The sequence below is a fragment of the Humulus lupulus genome, chromosome 8 (genome assembly GCF_963169125.1).
Source record: "Humulus lupulus chromosome 8, drHumLupu1.1, whole genome shotgun sequence".
Taxonomy (NCBI): Eukaryota; Viridiplantae; Streptophyta; class Magnoliopsida; order Rosales; family Cannabaceae; genus Humulus; species Humulus lupulus.
In genome coordinates this window covers 115,157,014-115,171,765 of record NC_084800.1, presented here as the reverse complement: position 1 = coordinate 115,171,765, position 14,752 = coordinate 115,157,014, and the positions used below count along the sequence as shown (strand labels likewise).

The window sequence follows — 14,752 nt, the reverse complement described above, 5'->3', positions numbered from 1 at the left end:
GAAGGATTATCAACAAACTCTTCTTGTGCTTCATCGAGCAATTCCATAGGATGATCGTCAAAATTACTATAACCCAAATCATCAACCCCTCGCCTCCCGAATGGATATGGATTATTATTTTTCAATGATTTCCCATGCCAATACCATGTACGATAACTTGCATTAAATTCCTGATAAAATACATGATTCTTTATCATGGTAGTATTTCCTTTTGATCCATTACCACAATCTATACATGGACAATGAATTCTTTTCGGATCACTATAATTTGTTTGGCAAAATTCTAAAAGTTTGTTGAATCCGTCTTGAAATTGTTGTGTTTCTCTATTCTCAAGAATCCATGATTTATCCATAATGTTAATATCTACCTAATTCCTAAGTCAATAATGAAAAGAAAATTAACATTGTTAATTGAACAAAAATATGTTTAATTAATAAATTCTAAAATGGGTAGAGTTTCCTCTATTTCTATAACATATCTAAAATTTATATGTAATTACAATTTCAACATAAACAAACATAATTATTACATATAATAACCTATAAAACATGTTCAATTAATATATTAATCTTTAAAAAAATGAGGCAGAGTTTCCTCTGTTTTTATAGCATATCCTAAGTTATTACTACATATAAATTCAAATCAAACAAAACATACAACAAACACTACACCAAATACCCATTTCCATAACACATGAATATAATACTAATAAAAAAGTATTATGGTAGTGTATTATATTGGGCAACACGTGAATGGCAACACGTGAATGGGATATAAAATGAGGTACAGTGTTGGCGGGTGAGTGAATTTATTTAGAGGGAACTAAAAATATATCTTTATTTTTTTTCTTCTTCTCTCTCGTTTTCTCCTCTATCTTGCCCAAATCACTCTCCTCTATCTTTGCCCAAATCACTCTCAATGTAGAGCTCAACAAACGTGCAATGGCGATGGTGAATCAGAGAATGGCGTGGTCGATTTGATGAGTCAGGTACACTTGATAGAGAAGGAAGATGCGGAGAGGTCCGAGAAGAAGAGGAAGGAGTTCGAGGAGAGGGAGAAGGCCTGGCTCGAGGCCATGGAGATGAAAAGGAAGAAGATGGAAGAATAAGAAGAAGAATACGAGGAACAAAGAAAGAAGGCACTGGACGAAGAGTCTCGGAAACAGCAGGTAACTTCTTCTTTTCTTTACTTTCTTGGGGTATTTTGGTTTGAACAACTGTTTGGTTGCTGGAAAAGAATGAAAAACTAACCAAATTATCACTTCTTTTTGAAATTTTCTAGTTGGAAATTGCTGGATGCTCAACATACATGGGTGAACAAGAGTATGAATCTACGGGAATGTAGGGCTAAATGTTTGAGCAATTGTTCCTGTATGAAATTGGGGACCCCAGTAGCTATGTCACCCCTAATGTGGTAAGTTTGTGTTCATATAGTTCTATTCCGAATGAAATGGGAGAACAATAATTGACTGAGATCGTTATCTATTTGTCCTAAAATGTAGATTATTGATCTTCAGAATGTTTCATTCTCTCCCTTGTCAAGTTACAAGGTTCTTTGTGTTGGAGCAAAATCCTCTGCTGGTTCGATCCGTGAAATAATCCTGCAATTGATTGCAAAGGTGATGCTTTTAATGTTTCTGGCTAATTCATTATGTAATACATAAGCAGCAAATGGAGGTTTATTCTCTCCGTGTACCATGCTTGTGCTTGAAATTTTATTTGGAGCTCTGGTGCATATTTAATCACTAAAGAGAGCTCATCTTTCTATTGCTACCATTGAAATGCCTTGATTTCAATAGTCTATGCAAATATGGGAGTCACTCTTATCTTTTATTGTTTGCTTTGGTCAAAGACTACTCATAAGTTCCAAGATCGTTATCCTTTGGTGGTACTAATAGCTTGTGTTCTAATAAAATAAGGACTATTGGTGTCAGTCAATGCAATCGATTCTTGGTTAATTTAGCACTAATACCATATCCAGTGTAATTGGTTACATTTATTGCATCATTGGCCTACATGTTTGGAATGTCTCTGTGCTTGTTTAAATTTAAGTCATTTGAAGTGCTCAAGCTATTGTTTTTTTTACCATCTTAGCCAGCGTCATATTCCCTAAGATTATGCTATCAGGAAGGAGTTAACCTTTTATCATAGTGTTTTCCTTCACTATTTAAGCATATATTTCTCCTGTGACATGTGATCTTCCCCTCTCCTTTCTTTCAATCAACAGTTAACATTAACCATATTTTTGCTCTGTATTGAAAACCCTTTTTTGTTCCTTGGTCTGTGGTTATACTAATGTGTTGTTGTCAAAATTTTCAGGACTGTGGTTGGAAAGGATGGGGTGAGATATCTTATGGAGGATATGAATGTGTTAAACGTGCAAAGGCTGCAGAATTCCTGGTGGATAAGTTTTAAGATTTTGCCACGGCTATTTATTTATTATATAATAAGACTATTCAAATGAGGGAAAAAATGAATTTTTGAGTGTTTTCATTGTATTAATCTATTTTTGATGTTTTATTAGGTCAGATCATGGTTGGAAGAAATATTTCCTGGCATCAACAGTTATGTATTTTCTTATATAATTGGGGTCGATAGTCTGAAAGCAACTAGCATTGGTGATGACGCTTCATCTTCAGCCGCTAGTAATGATGTAAGGTTGCGTATGGATGGATTATTTGACATGAAAGAACATGCAGTCCAATTTACTAGAGACGTTACAACATTATATACCAATGGACCAGCTGGTGGTGGTGGTATTAGGTCAAGTTCTTATCAGCTTCTGAACCTATTTTCTAATTTACTATCATTTTAATGAGCTTACACATTCCTTGGTGGTTATAGATTCATCTCTAGATGCAATAAATCTTTGGTTCTTTATTTTCATAATAATTGGTTTCCTGTGCTCAAAACCGAATGAGAAGTTGTAGATTGAATTGCTGTTAGAGATCATGAAGTTAGTTATTTACTGATTAGTGGTGCCTTCCTAAATATACAATCGAAGATATATTTAATAGAGATTGACCTTGCTGTATTCACCTTTATATTATGCGTTTTCTATTCCCCGATTGTTGTGATTGATGTATTTCCACTGATTATTATTTTTTCTGCAGTGTTGGACACAAGAGAGAGGTCATTCTTGAAAAACAACTGGTACTCTCTATGCTATATCATCTATCTCACCATCGATTTCCAAAACTAGTGTTTAATCTCTCCTCTTTGCACACCACAATGTGAACTTCTTGCGCCTAATTTTCCCCAGCCCCCAAAATTTTTCACACTGTCCCAATTGACTAAAAAATGTGTTATCATCCTCTCTCCTTCTCTCTCATTATTTTCTTCTGTTTTTCTTCTTTTCTTGTATTCTTTTTTAATTTTCTATGTCTCATAATTCAAATCTCTCTTTCTCTTTATCTTTCTCTTTCTTTTCTCTTCCTTTTTCCTCATCGTTCTCTCTCCTTTTTCTTGAATCTGTCTTTTGCTTTCATTGGGTAATTATTTGTTTTATTTTGATGGCTGAAGTATTTTTATATGAATGATGATGATTTATTTACCCAATAATCTGTTGCTTTTTTGATTGATTATTACTCCCAAGTTTTGATTGATTTTTGAACATTTAAGCTTGATTTTTGGGCATTTTAGCATTTCAGCTAGATTTTTGGGCATTTTGTTGTGTTTCATTTGCAAATTAGTCAATTGATAACTAATATTGTCTTGTTTTTTTGGGCTCCTTCAAAAGGTGATTTGAGAGACTTTGTGGATTTGGTGGTGACTTTGAAGAGCATTATATTTGGACTCCTTTAAGAGATATATTGTCTTAATTTTTCTGTTTAATTCAATTGTATATTTATGTGATTGTATATATGTGTTTTGTTCATAAATTAAATAAATCTTGTTTGATATTGTGTTTGTTTCCCCATATTGGTTTAAGAATTAATAAATAGCACCTGTAATGTTTTATTTTGGTGTATAATATCTAAATTTCTTCTGTAAAAAATGGATGATATAGTGTTGAAAATTATCGATACATAAAAGGGAGAGGATCTCTTATGTTGAAATGCTATGTTCATTAATCATTAGATATGCTTGGTGCATTCGATGTAGTTTCAATTGTGGATTTGATATTCAAGTTTGTGTTTTGTTAAGGTTGATAGATTTTGGCTGTAATTATTCTTTTAATTTGAATGCATATAGTTATACTTTTAAAGATTACGATTATTCCTTTTAATTTTTTGTGACAAAAAAGATAAAGATATTTTAAGTGTAGAAAAGGAAACAACATTAAATTTGCTTCTAGTTGCTCTTGGTTTTGGGTTTTGAAGAATTGAGGTTTAAATATGATGTTGATCAATATATTTTCAGTTTTTTTTTTTTTTGTATGCAAATATTGATGATTATTTATTTTATTAATTTTTATGTTGATACTTGAATGGTAGTCTCGTATTGTAAAACTTGTAACTATTTGAATTCTCTTCAATTCTATTCTCATAATTATACATATATGTATATAAATATAATGAAAGAGAGAAAGTTGAGAAAGAGCTAGCTAGTTTTAAGCATGTGTACAAGCGTTCATGAGTTTGTTCATTTGTTAGGCATGATTTACTTAGATTTTCCTCTCCCACGTTAGGTATAGCATTTTTAAGTATTTATCGACTTTAAACTACCTGAGAAGAACTGTATCTTTTGTTGGTTGGTAGGTTGTTATTCCCCACGATGGTTATTTAAAATCTGTAAGAGAGCTTTGCTCAAAATACAATATTTTAATGATTGCTGATGAAATCCAATCTGGCTTAGCTAGATCAGGAAAATTGCTGGCTTGTGATTGGGAAGAAGTTCGCCTAGATGTAGTGGTAAGCCATCACTTTCTTCTTCACACTCTACTGATATTTATATGTATTAGAGTGTCGCCAAAGTTCATTCACTAAATGAAATTTTATATTTATTCTTTTTTGTTCTTTCCAGATATTAGGAAAAGCCATGGGTGGTGGAGTGATCGCTGTAAGTGCAGTTCTTGCAGACAAAGATGTGATGCTCTGTATCCGACCTGGAGAGCATGGAAGGTTTGCAGTTATAACTGTTCACGACCTCTATCTTATTTTAGAGAAAGCAATATTTGAAGTTTAGAAAGGAAAAATAAAAAAGAAAGACTATTACTTGGTTCATCTGAGTTTAGTTTTTTTGGGAATAGTTTGAAGTAGACACAGCAAAAAACAAAAGATGCCTTCTATCTTTAAAGTTTAAACCTTTGGCCTTTTTTGTGTGGTTAAGATATTTTTAGGGGGTGCTTTATTTATATTCATAAATATTTATTTGTTTGGGGGATAAAGAATCTGTCTGTGAAACAGTGAAAGTAATAATTATTGATTTTTGAAATACCCCATCTCTGGCTTCTACTTAGGTTTGAAAATGATTTGCTAAATAGAAAAGGTGAACCAGTTGTTATGGGGTTCAGAATAAGTTTGTTTCAATAATTGTCTGTCAAAACAGATTCACAATTATTATGTTTAATGGTACTTTTTAAAAGTTAATAACACATATAAGACTAAACCCCCTTTTGGTCTCTCTCTCAGATTGCATTTCAAGTACTAGTTAAGGCATTGATTAATTTGGATCCTGGTGAGGAAATAGAGTCTGTATGAAAAAAATTTCAAGAATTCATTGCAGGCCTCATGTCATTACCAATAAACATTCCTGGAACTAGGCTTCATAGATCATTACAGGTAAGTTAGTTATTATTAATCTATTACTACTCACATCTTGTCTTATTTCATGATTACTAATTATGTTGGTACAAAATATTTTTCCTCTTCTCTTTTCAGGCTAAGAAAAAAATGGTGAAGCAAGTATAGAAAATTTTAGAAGCCAGGAAAAGTAGTAGTGGGATGATCACCAAAGAGGCTCCAAGAGATGTAATAGATGTTCTTCTAAATGACACAAGTGGTCAATTAACAGATGATCTAATAGCTGATAACATTATAGATATGATGATCCCAGGAGAGGATTCAGTTCCTGTTCTTTTGACTCTTGCAGTGAAATATCTCTCAGATTGTCCTGCTGCCCTACAACAGTTACTAGTATGAACCACTTAGTCGTTGTTTCTCTTTATTGGATTGCTATAGAAATCAAATTATTATAATCATTCTACTTAGACTATTATTATCATTGTATTAGAAAATATGCCAACTTCATTTCATGATCATTATCATCCTTTCCTTTAGTGCTCTTTTAATAAAAAAATGACTTGATTTGATTAAGCTGCATTAATCCTGTTCAGCCAGCCAACTTTTTTCTAATACTACTAGCTCTCTTTTTTGGAAATTTGTGACTTTCGAGTCCATTTTTTTTTACCACTTTTACTGTCTAGTTTTGTTGTTTCTGAAGTGGTTTCCTTCTCATTTGTGCCTTGTCATTGGAAATAGGTGACAATGCAAATGCTATATAATAATATAAGGTAGCCAGCCATAGGTTTTGTCCACAATATATAAATATTTATACCTATTAGCCTATAGCAGTTATTCTCGTGAGGATGACATCTATAGTACAAGATTTTTATATAGAAAATGAAGTAAAAAAAAAGACTTAGTTTCAATAACTAGGTATTATGCACTTGCTTAGGTTATATTAATACAATCAATAGATTTATTTATCTTATCTAAGGAGGAGAACATAAAGTTAAAAAGACTCAATGATCAGCTTGGGGAGCCACTGTGTTGGAGTGACTACTTATCTTTACCATTTACACAAACGGTAATATTTCTTTTTACCACTGAAAATGGCAAACAAGAAGAAAACAACAGCTCAGAAAGAAAGATAGAAAAGTAGCTATAACTTTTCTAATTTACTTGATTTCTTTTTCTTTTGTTTTTTTTTTCAAATTACAGGTCATCACAGAAACACTAAGGTTAGGGAACATTATCATTGGTGGCCAAATGGGTAATTTTTACTTTTAATATTAGTAAGTTTTAATTAAAATTATGACAACCCATTCAATTATTGGTTTTGATTTTTAATTGCTACATACGTAGTTAGGTACTAGCTTTCAAAAACCATATCTTATAACTAGAATAATAATGATAATTATAAAAAGATATTCTAAATATATATAAATATTTATATGAAACTATAGAACAAAACTTGTCCATCATACATAAGCCTTCAATTGGTATGTTAATGGGTTCTTTAATAGATGATGGCAAATGTTTATGAGTAGTTTTTTTGCTGCGTTAATTGATGGACATGCAGCCTAGAAAGCTTTATATGAACCTACCCACTTAAAGGGAGGAACTATCACTTCATTTTCGTGTTTATTTATGCAATGTATTGTTCACTGATCTTTTCAATTGACTTCTAGTGATGATTATATCATGTATAATAGTGTTTCTGCCCTGTGATGGAAAAACTCATTGTTGGAAACAAATTCTCCTTGGTTTTTCATAATTGCCCTTTACATCTTTGCCGCCTCATTATCACCACCACCACCATCATATCTATCTAACTATCTCTCTTTCATTCCTTCTTTACTACTACTACTACTACTCTTTCTATCTCTTACAAGGTGGGTGAAGATGTAAATGGGCTTTGAAAATAATCTGTGGTTAATATTGTTAATGATCTGATATAGCTATGAGATTTGAGGGCTCTCTAATAATACATTTGTTACATTTAATGGGTTGCTTTTGTTACTTCTATAATGAATTTGTGTTTCCTTAATGGTTGTTCACATCCATTACGGATCCTTAGATCATGTATAACTTGAGTTACGGATTTGTGATGACATTTTTACTGTGTCAACATCTTCACTGAGATGGTTCCTGGTCGCAATCCTTATTCTCTCTTCCTCACTCCTATACTCTTGAAAAATCATATGTAATGTCGAACTGGACTTAATCCATGATTAGTAACTAATGATGTCTACAATATAACTTATGTGCTGATTTTTTTATTTGTAAGCTGTAAAGTTGATCTTACTGTTAATGATCTGAAGGCTTTTAATAACTATTATATGTTACATGTACTGTTGTATGTTAATATGTTCCTCAGTGTACTACATTAACACCCTTTATGTTTTATCATTGATTGACATGAAAAATTCATTACTTGAATCAGGAGAATTGTAAAATCTTATTTCATGTGAATTGTTCTGAACAAGTGAACGAGTTGAATTGTTGAACTAAATTCAATCTGTGTATAGCTTAGTAAAATGTATTTGTCTATGTTCTTGTTTTAATGTTGAGGATTGTAGTTTCATTAGCCCAATAATGAAAATAGTAGTAGTTTCAAATAGGTCCATGATTTTTCATCATAACCGTTTCCATCTTTAGATGGTAACAAGATGATCTTTTTTCTTTCTTTGCATTCTCTCTCTAGATTGGTGAAGATGCAAACTGATTTTAATTAAAATCATGGTTATGTGCTTAAGTATAAAAAAGGCTCCATTTTAATATGTTTTTAAAATGTGTATGTCTAAAAGAACTGAGGTCTTTATCTCAAATGACTACTATGTTTTGATTTCGTTTTTGTGTTAGTTGTTCATGTTGCAATTTTTTTTTTTTTGTAAGTGTTCTTATTAGTTTTTTTATTTCAAAATTTGTATTTTTCTTAATTGCATTATGACTTCAAGGATATATATGTCTAGTGCTAAAATAATTATAATTTTAAATATTTTGATTGAAGCTCAATTTTGTGGGGACATTACTTTTACAAATTCTAATTAATTAAACCTGTTTTGAGTAGACAGTCTTTACTAGTTGGCTAGGAGTGTGAACACAGGCAAAATTGTGACAGATTTTACTAGAGCAATGATGATTGAGAAAACAGGATTTCATTCTTTCTACTGTATTAAGCGTTCATTATGTGTTTTTGACTTGTTTCTCTTGGAAATTAATTATTTGCAGACAAGTTTATGCTTTATAACTAAGAGACTTTACAGAAGCTATTTATTATTTTCAACTACTTTATAAATGTGAGAGATGTCTTAAATCCGGATCATTAATTGCTTTGAAATTATTTTTATCACCTTAAACCCTCTATAAATGTTACCAAGTATTTAATTGCATATAATTATCTCAATTATCTATTGATCAAAAAATGATTCAATTCTTTTTTAGAGTATTTTATTAAATTGATGTCCTTTGCTAATAGTTCAACTTAAGTAACAGTTACTCCTAATTGTCTACTCAAGACCATTTATTGCATTTTTTTTATTCTTAAACATATAATTTAGACGGTTGAAACCTTTACTGCACTGTTTTATAGTTAATTTTATTATAATGTTTCAGTCAGTTCTATGTATCAACAACCATTCAGATCAATCACATTTTAGGACCAAAATAAATAAATAAATAGTAAATTGAACAGAGGGAAAAACTCTAGTGATGGTTAAAAATATAGAAGTGGTTGTTAGACAAAATAATGCGAAAGACTTGGCACTTGATCATGCTATACATCTGTTGCTCGCTGGTGTGTTTGCCAAGTGTTTGTGTATTGGTTCTGGTTCACTTTTCTCACCACAATCACTTGAGTAGACAATGAGGGACTGCTTTTGATTACTGCCCTTGGGGTATGTTCATTTCTTCATTTATTGATTCTTTATGTTATTTTTCTTCTATTTCTTATTTTAAAGTGTTATTTGTTTCATTTGGAAAAATAGGGGAGGCAGTATTTCTGGGTTTTCAGCACTACATTTTGGCCCTTGGAACTGCAGTGATGATCCCTTCTTTCCTTGTTCCTTACATGGGTGGTACTGATGTGAGTTCATTTTTCATAAAAGACCAATATTTCTTTTTAAGCAAGAAATTAATATAGTTTGTGAGTGGATCCTTTAATGTTTCCTCATACTAATTTTGCTCATCCCCTTTTCTTTGAGAGCAATCCAAGGTGCTTTGATAGTAGCATCAAGCATACAGATTATCCTAGGATACAGTCAAATTTGGGCCATCTGTTCCTGGTAAGATTTATCTATCTTGGAATTAGAGGTAGTTGATTCAGGTATAATGCTGAAACCTGAAAACAACAGTATAATAGCTTGTGATTCTTGCTATTCAAATGGTTCTTTAGAGGGAATAAAAATTGGATGGTTCCTATTCCAAGGGGGAAAACAATGATTCCTTTGTTTTTAAGTGTCAAGTGTAGTACCAATCTTTCAAAATCCTGATATTTCTATGCAATTTATGGTATTGAACTTGGTTTGGTCACATTTTTAGTCTTACTGAACCATTTTCTATAGTTCAAACATGATATGGACTAGTCCTTTATGAATGCTTAATGGAAATTTGACCAAATGGTCCCCATGCATTTTTTTGTTGAAATATGTTTTATTGTACTTTGGCTTTAAGGTCTGTTAACTATTTTTTGCACTTTGGAATTGGCACAAATGGGAATCTTTAATTTGTTGTGTTTTGATTATTTAAAAATTTGCCAAGAGTTTCTTTTCTTGATAGGCTTGTTTGATTTTTCTATAAATTTTTTGGTTTGCCTTGTTCTTTCTATTGATATTTTTTTTCTTTATGCTCTATGCGGCGTGTTTTGCTTTAAAGGGCATTGGCAGCTCATTTCATGCTCAAGAAACTGCTGTGAGTGGATAATTGGAGAGTCAAGTGTGGTAAATATTGTTCTTTTCCTGTGTACTGTGTTATGTTTGGGGTCATTTGGGACATGTTACTTTCTGATTCTTTTGAGATCTACATGTAAAAGCCTCAACTTATCTGTTTGCATACATTTGTTGAAAACATCAGGTTCTGGCCTTCGGGTACTGTGTGACTTCATGCCATCAACTACAGAGGTTAACATAACAATAAAGCTTTTACTTGTGTTGCTTTTCTCGACAGTGGAGTTTTGTTGTCTCAGTTTACGTTTTGGTGGCATGATAGACATGGAATCTGTCGAGGACGTGGCTAATATTTCTAATGTGTTTGGGATTACTACCCATTCTTTGCAACTGTACAGTCATTGCTGGCCACTGGACCGTCACCCTGCAACTGTACAGTCATTGCAACTGTTGTTTATTTCTTTGTGTTGAAAGTAGTAACTTTTAACTATGTTGAATATTTAAGATTCCTTGAATGCTTAAAGAACATTTTGTTGTTGATGACAGTGTTGAATGTTTTAAACTAATTTGTGGATTGTTAATACAATGTTGAATGTTCTTACTTTTTGTTATTTGAAAATCAAGTTCATTTGATGATGCTAGTATATATTAGAAAGCTAATTTTAATTATATAAAAAAATTAAAATATAATAGAATAAATTAGTGTTATATAAATAAAATATATAATGAGAATTTAAACTTATCTAAATATTAAAATTATACAAAAATTCTGTTATAATATCTATTACAATAACACTTTTTATGCAAAGAATTTTGTTATGCAAACTTCATTATATAACACAAATAATGTGTTATACTAAAGTGTAGTATAACAGAAAAAATGTGCTATACTAAAGTGTAGTATAACAGAAAAAATGTGTTATACTAAAGTGTAGTATAACACAAAAAAAGTGTTATATAATCGACTATAAATAACATAATTCAACACTTATCTATATATTAAAATAACACAGAAATTGTGTTATCGTTGACAATACAATAACACATCTGTATAGCACTGATAAAGTGTTATGTAAAGTACCCTGACCTACGATAACATAGTCGGTCTTAACACATCAGAAAGTGTTATCGTATGTTTTGATAACACATTTTCGGTGTTATTAAAAGCATTTTTTCTTGTAGTGAAACAACATGCATGTTCTCAACCATAAGCCTCCACAGCACACAGAATTCGCAGAACCTACTTCACTAAGACACACTTGTTCTCAATCATCTATTATCTCCGTAGCACACAATTTTATCTCAAAATCTACTTCACTACGGATGAATATCCAATATATTCAAACTCCTCTAACAATAATTTGTAAATATCAAAAATAAAAATTAAAAATTTAGTAATTATTACTCACCTTCAAAATTAATCTTCAACAATTTCTACACACCTCAAATTCAAACAAATATTTCCTACAATAAAAGTTTAAACATTGGTTACTAAATATATGGTAATTGAATTGATCCTAAAATAATATAACTAACAAAAATAAACTTTTAAGAAAATCATTATGCAAATAATATAAAAAATTATGTAAGAAATAATATTATAGTATAAAAAAATGATGTAAATAACAATATTATAATATAAAAAATTATGTGAAATATAATACATTCTAAAGATTTAACATAATTAATATTAACTTTATTAAAAAAAACTAATAAATTAGGTAATTGATATAAAAATACCCAAAAATCAAAATATATATTAAAAAATCAAGTTTTAGTGATCAATACATGTTTTGAACAATGAAAATGTCTTCTAATCCTATATAAACTTTAAAAAACATTAGAAACAAACACTACCATATAAACATACATATTGATACTTCATTAAACTCACTCAATATTTCTTCATTTTTTCCCTAAAACTTCAAAAATAAATCAATGTTAGGTATATTTACTTGATTTAAAGTGTTAATATGCAAGAAAAAAACAATGTAAAATTGTGAAAATAGAACTTACCCGTGGCTGGGGACGAAGGCGGAATCATTCTCTCTTCTCTTTCTCATGTGCAAATGGAAAATGAGGGAACAGGGCTCTCATGTTAGATTTTGCGGGGAAAATGAATTTTTTCCGTAGTTTTCTCTACAAAACCACAGAGAAAAGTCGTACACTTTTCTCTGCACTGTTTTCTACAAAACCGCAAAGAAAAGTCCTCGCCTCCTCACACTTGAAACTTTAGACTGCGTTTTTTTTTAAACCGCAATAAAATAATACACGGGTATTAAATGTGATATTTTGCCTTCAATCAAACCTTTTCCCCGCACTTTTTCTTTAAGGTTGAAAAAAAAGCGTAGAAAAAATCTATATTTGTAGTAGTGGGTTATGTAATTTAAGAACATAAGGAAATTAATTATGGGTGATATTTTTTATAAATAATGTGTTTTGTCAAATTTTGAAACAAAAAGTTTACACTTTAAAAATATTATAAAAAAATCTTATTATTTTGTTATTAGAAAACCCTAAGTCAAAATTTATAAAACACAAGGTTTTCTATAAAAAAAAATTATTCATTAATTATATATAAAATATATTGATTATAACAACAATACATAAGAGTAGTAGTTATTTCAAATTTTGTGACTGTTCTAATTAAAAAGATTAAAATCCCTAAATGAAATAGTTAGGTATAAAGTAAAAAAAAAAAAGGAGAAATAATAAACCTGATGTGGTCTCTGCTGAATTATATAGTTTTCGAGTTAAATATGAAGCAAAAACTTATATGTAATGGAGATATATAGATTTATTAATGTATATGCTTCTTCTTTTTAGAGAAAAAAAAAACTTGTATATCAAAATAAAAACTTATCAAATAGATAGAGATATGTCGTGTATCAAAAGTTCTTTCCCGAAGCTCGCCCAAATATGGCAATATAACATATCGAACATTATATATCATATATATCCTAATATCTTATCCATAATCCAATATCCATATCCATATAATATAATATATTATAACATAATATAAATATAAATATGTTTGTATATAAGTTCTTATCCTTCCAAAAGAAAGAAATAAATAAATAAAATAAGCGTGAAAGTGATGAAAAAAGAAAAAGGATTCATCTGTATAAAGCATAACTGTACGCGTTTATAGCTTTTGTGAAGGGAACAGTAGAATAGGTTATCTAAACAATCCAACTGTCAACCATGCAATGCAATCTAAAAAATAGTCAAAAACATCAAACAAAAAGCAACGTGTGCCATATTAAGCCAGACATGCATGAGTGATAACGATATGGCAAATAGGGTTTAGATTCTCGGGCAACAAAGAAATATATAAGAATATATTGACTCTTTCCCCAACTTGCAAATAAATTGACTCGTGGAATATTATGGCTACTAAATTTTAATTGCATTTTTCTTCACAGAGGTATATGGAATAGACCTAACCAATAATATTATTAATAATCGCAGCACAGTAATTAATTAATATTCAGGATTTTTAACTGTGTGAAAATTATAAGTAATAACGTTCGTACGATAATTCACCTGATGGATATAACATAATATTATTAAAGAATTCATAATTATCCAATCCGAAGCTTAATTAATGCCATTATGTGTATCTATTGTGTCGAGATCGCTAAACGAATATGTTCTCGACAACGTGATGAATAAATATATATATATATACATATATTTATATATCAAATATATAATCATCCGGAAAGTCCATGACCCTTCTGGAAATTGGCCTTTTGGAAATGGCGCCTTTTGGAAAATGATCTACGTACGAAATACTATTGATAAATTTATGGATTTTTTTAAAAATTAATCATCTTTTATTAAGTGTTTTTTATATATATAATTTTTACCTACGGTTTTCGAAAATCTTATTATTACAATTTTTAAATTATTTGATTTCAAAATATACATGAATTTTATATCAAATAATATTCTAAACCCTATATAAAATTATATACCTAATTATTATAATTGTTTATGTGTCTATATATAAAAATAGTTAACTAGTAAAATAATATCAGGGATTCACTTATTTTAGGTATACATGTTATAACTTATAAAATATTTAAATTTATTATAGTTCAACTATATTATATATTTCTGTGTGTGGTTTAAAATACATGCTACACATTATAATGTATTTTTTACATATAAAAAAAAAGTATCTATCTAACACTA

The 14,752-nt window shown here is 30.2% G+C and overlaps 2 protein-coding genes and 1 long non-coding RNA gene across 3 annotated transcripts; all 3 read left to right on the top strand.

Annotated features, from left to right (window-relative positions):
- The first annotated feature begins 2,234 nt into the window (after positions 1 to 2,234).
- Positions 2,235 to 3,158, top strand: LOC133794027 (uncharacterized). Its single transcript, XM_062231209.1, has 2 exons — positions 2,235 to 2,400; positions 2,525 to 3,158. The coding sequence occupies exons 1-2, from the start codon at positions 2,296 to 2,298 to the stop codon at positions 2,813 to 2,815; spliced, it is 396 nt and encodes a 131-aa protein (XP_062087193.1). The 5' UTR covers positions 2,235 to 2,295; the 3' UTR covers positions 2,816 to 3,158.
- Positions 3,159 to 5,833: 2,675 nt separating this feature from the next.
- On the top strand, positions 5,834 to 10,068 carry LOC133795968 (cytochrome P450 90D2-like). The gene is made up of 5 exons (XM_062233451.1): positions 5,834 to 6,077; positions 6,661 to 6,750; positions 6,885 to 6,936; positions 9,653 to 9,750; positions 10,060 to 10,068. The coding sequence occupies exons 1-5, from the start codon at positions 5,886 to 5,888 to the stop codon at positions 10,066 to 10,068; spliced, it is 441 nt and encodes a 146-aa protein (XP_062089435.1). The 5' UTR covers positions 5,834 to 5,885.
- A 449-nt stretch (positions 10,069 to 10,517) lies between these two features.
- Positions 10,518 to 11,182, top strand: LOC133794026 (uncharacterized). The gene is made up of 2 exons (XR_009875089.1): positions 10,518 to 10,603; positions 10,737 to 11,182. It is a non-coding gene; the product is annotated as an uncharacterized LOC133794026 (long non-coding RNA).
- Positions 11,183 to 14,752: the final 3,570 nt, after the last annotated feature.

What these genes read in the sequence shown, in the direction of transcription:
- LOC133794027 (XM_062231209.1), top strand. Translation starts at nt 2,296, where the DNA reads ATGTGTTGTTGTCAAAATTTTCAGGACTGTGGTTGGAAAGGATGGGGT. An exon ending in CAAAGGCTGCAGAATTCCTG is followed by an intron (nt 2,401 to 2,524) that starts GTGGATAAGTTT and finishes ATGTTTTATTAG; the next exon opens with GTCAGATCATGGTTGGAAGA.
- LOC133795968 (XM_062233451.1), top strand. Translation starts at nt 5,886, where the DNA reads ATGATCACCAAAGAGGCTCCAAGAGATGTAATAGATGTTCTTCTAAAT. An exon ending in CTTTACCATTTACACAAACG is followed by an intron (nt 6,751 to 6,884) that starts GTAATATTTCTT and finishes TTCAAATTACAG; the next exon opens with GTCATCACAGAAACACTAAG. An exon ending in TATCATTGGTGGCCAAATGG is followed by an intron (nt 6,937 to 9,652) that starts GTAATTTTTACT and finishes TTGGAAAAATAG; the next exon opens with GGGAGGCAGTATTTCTGGGT.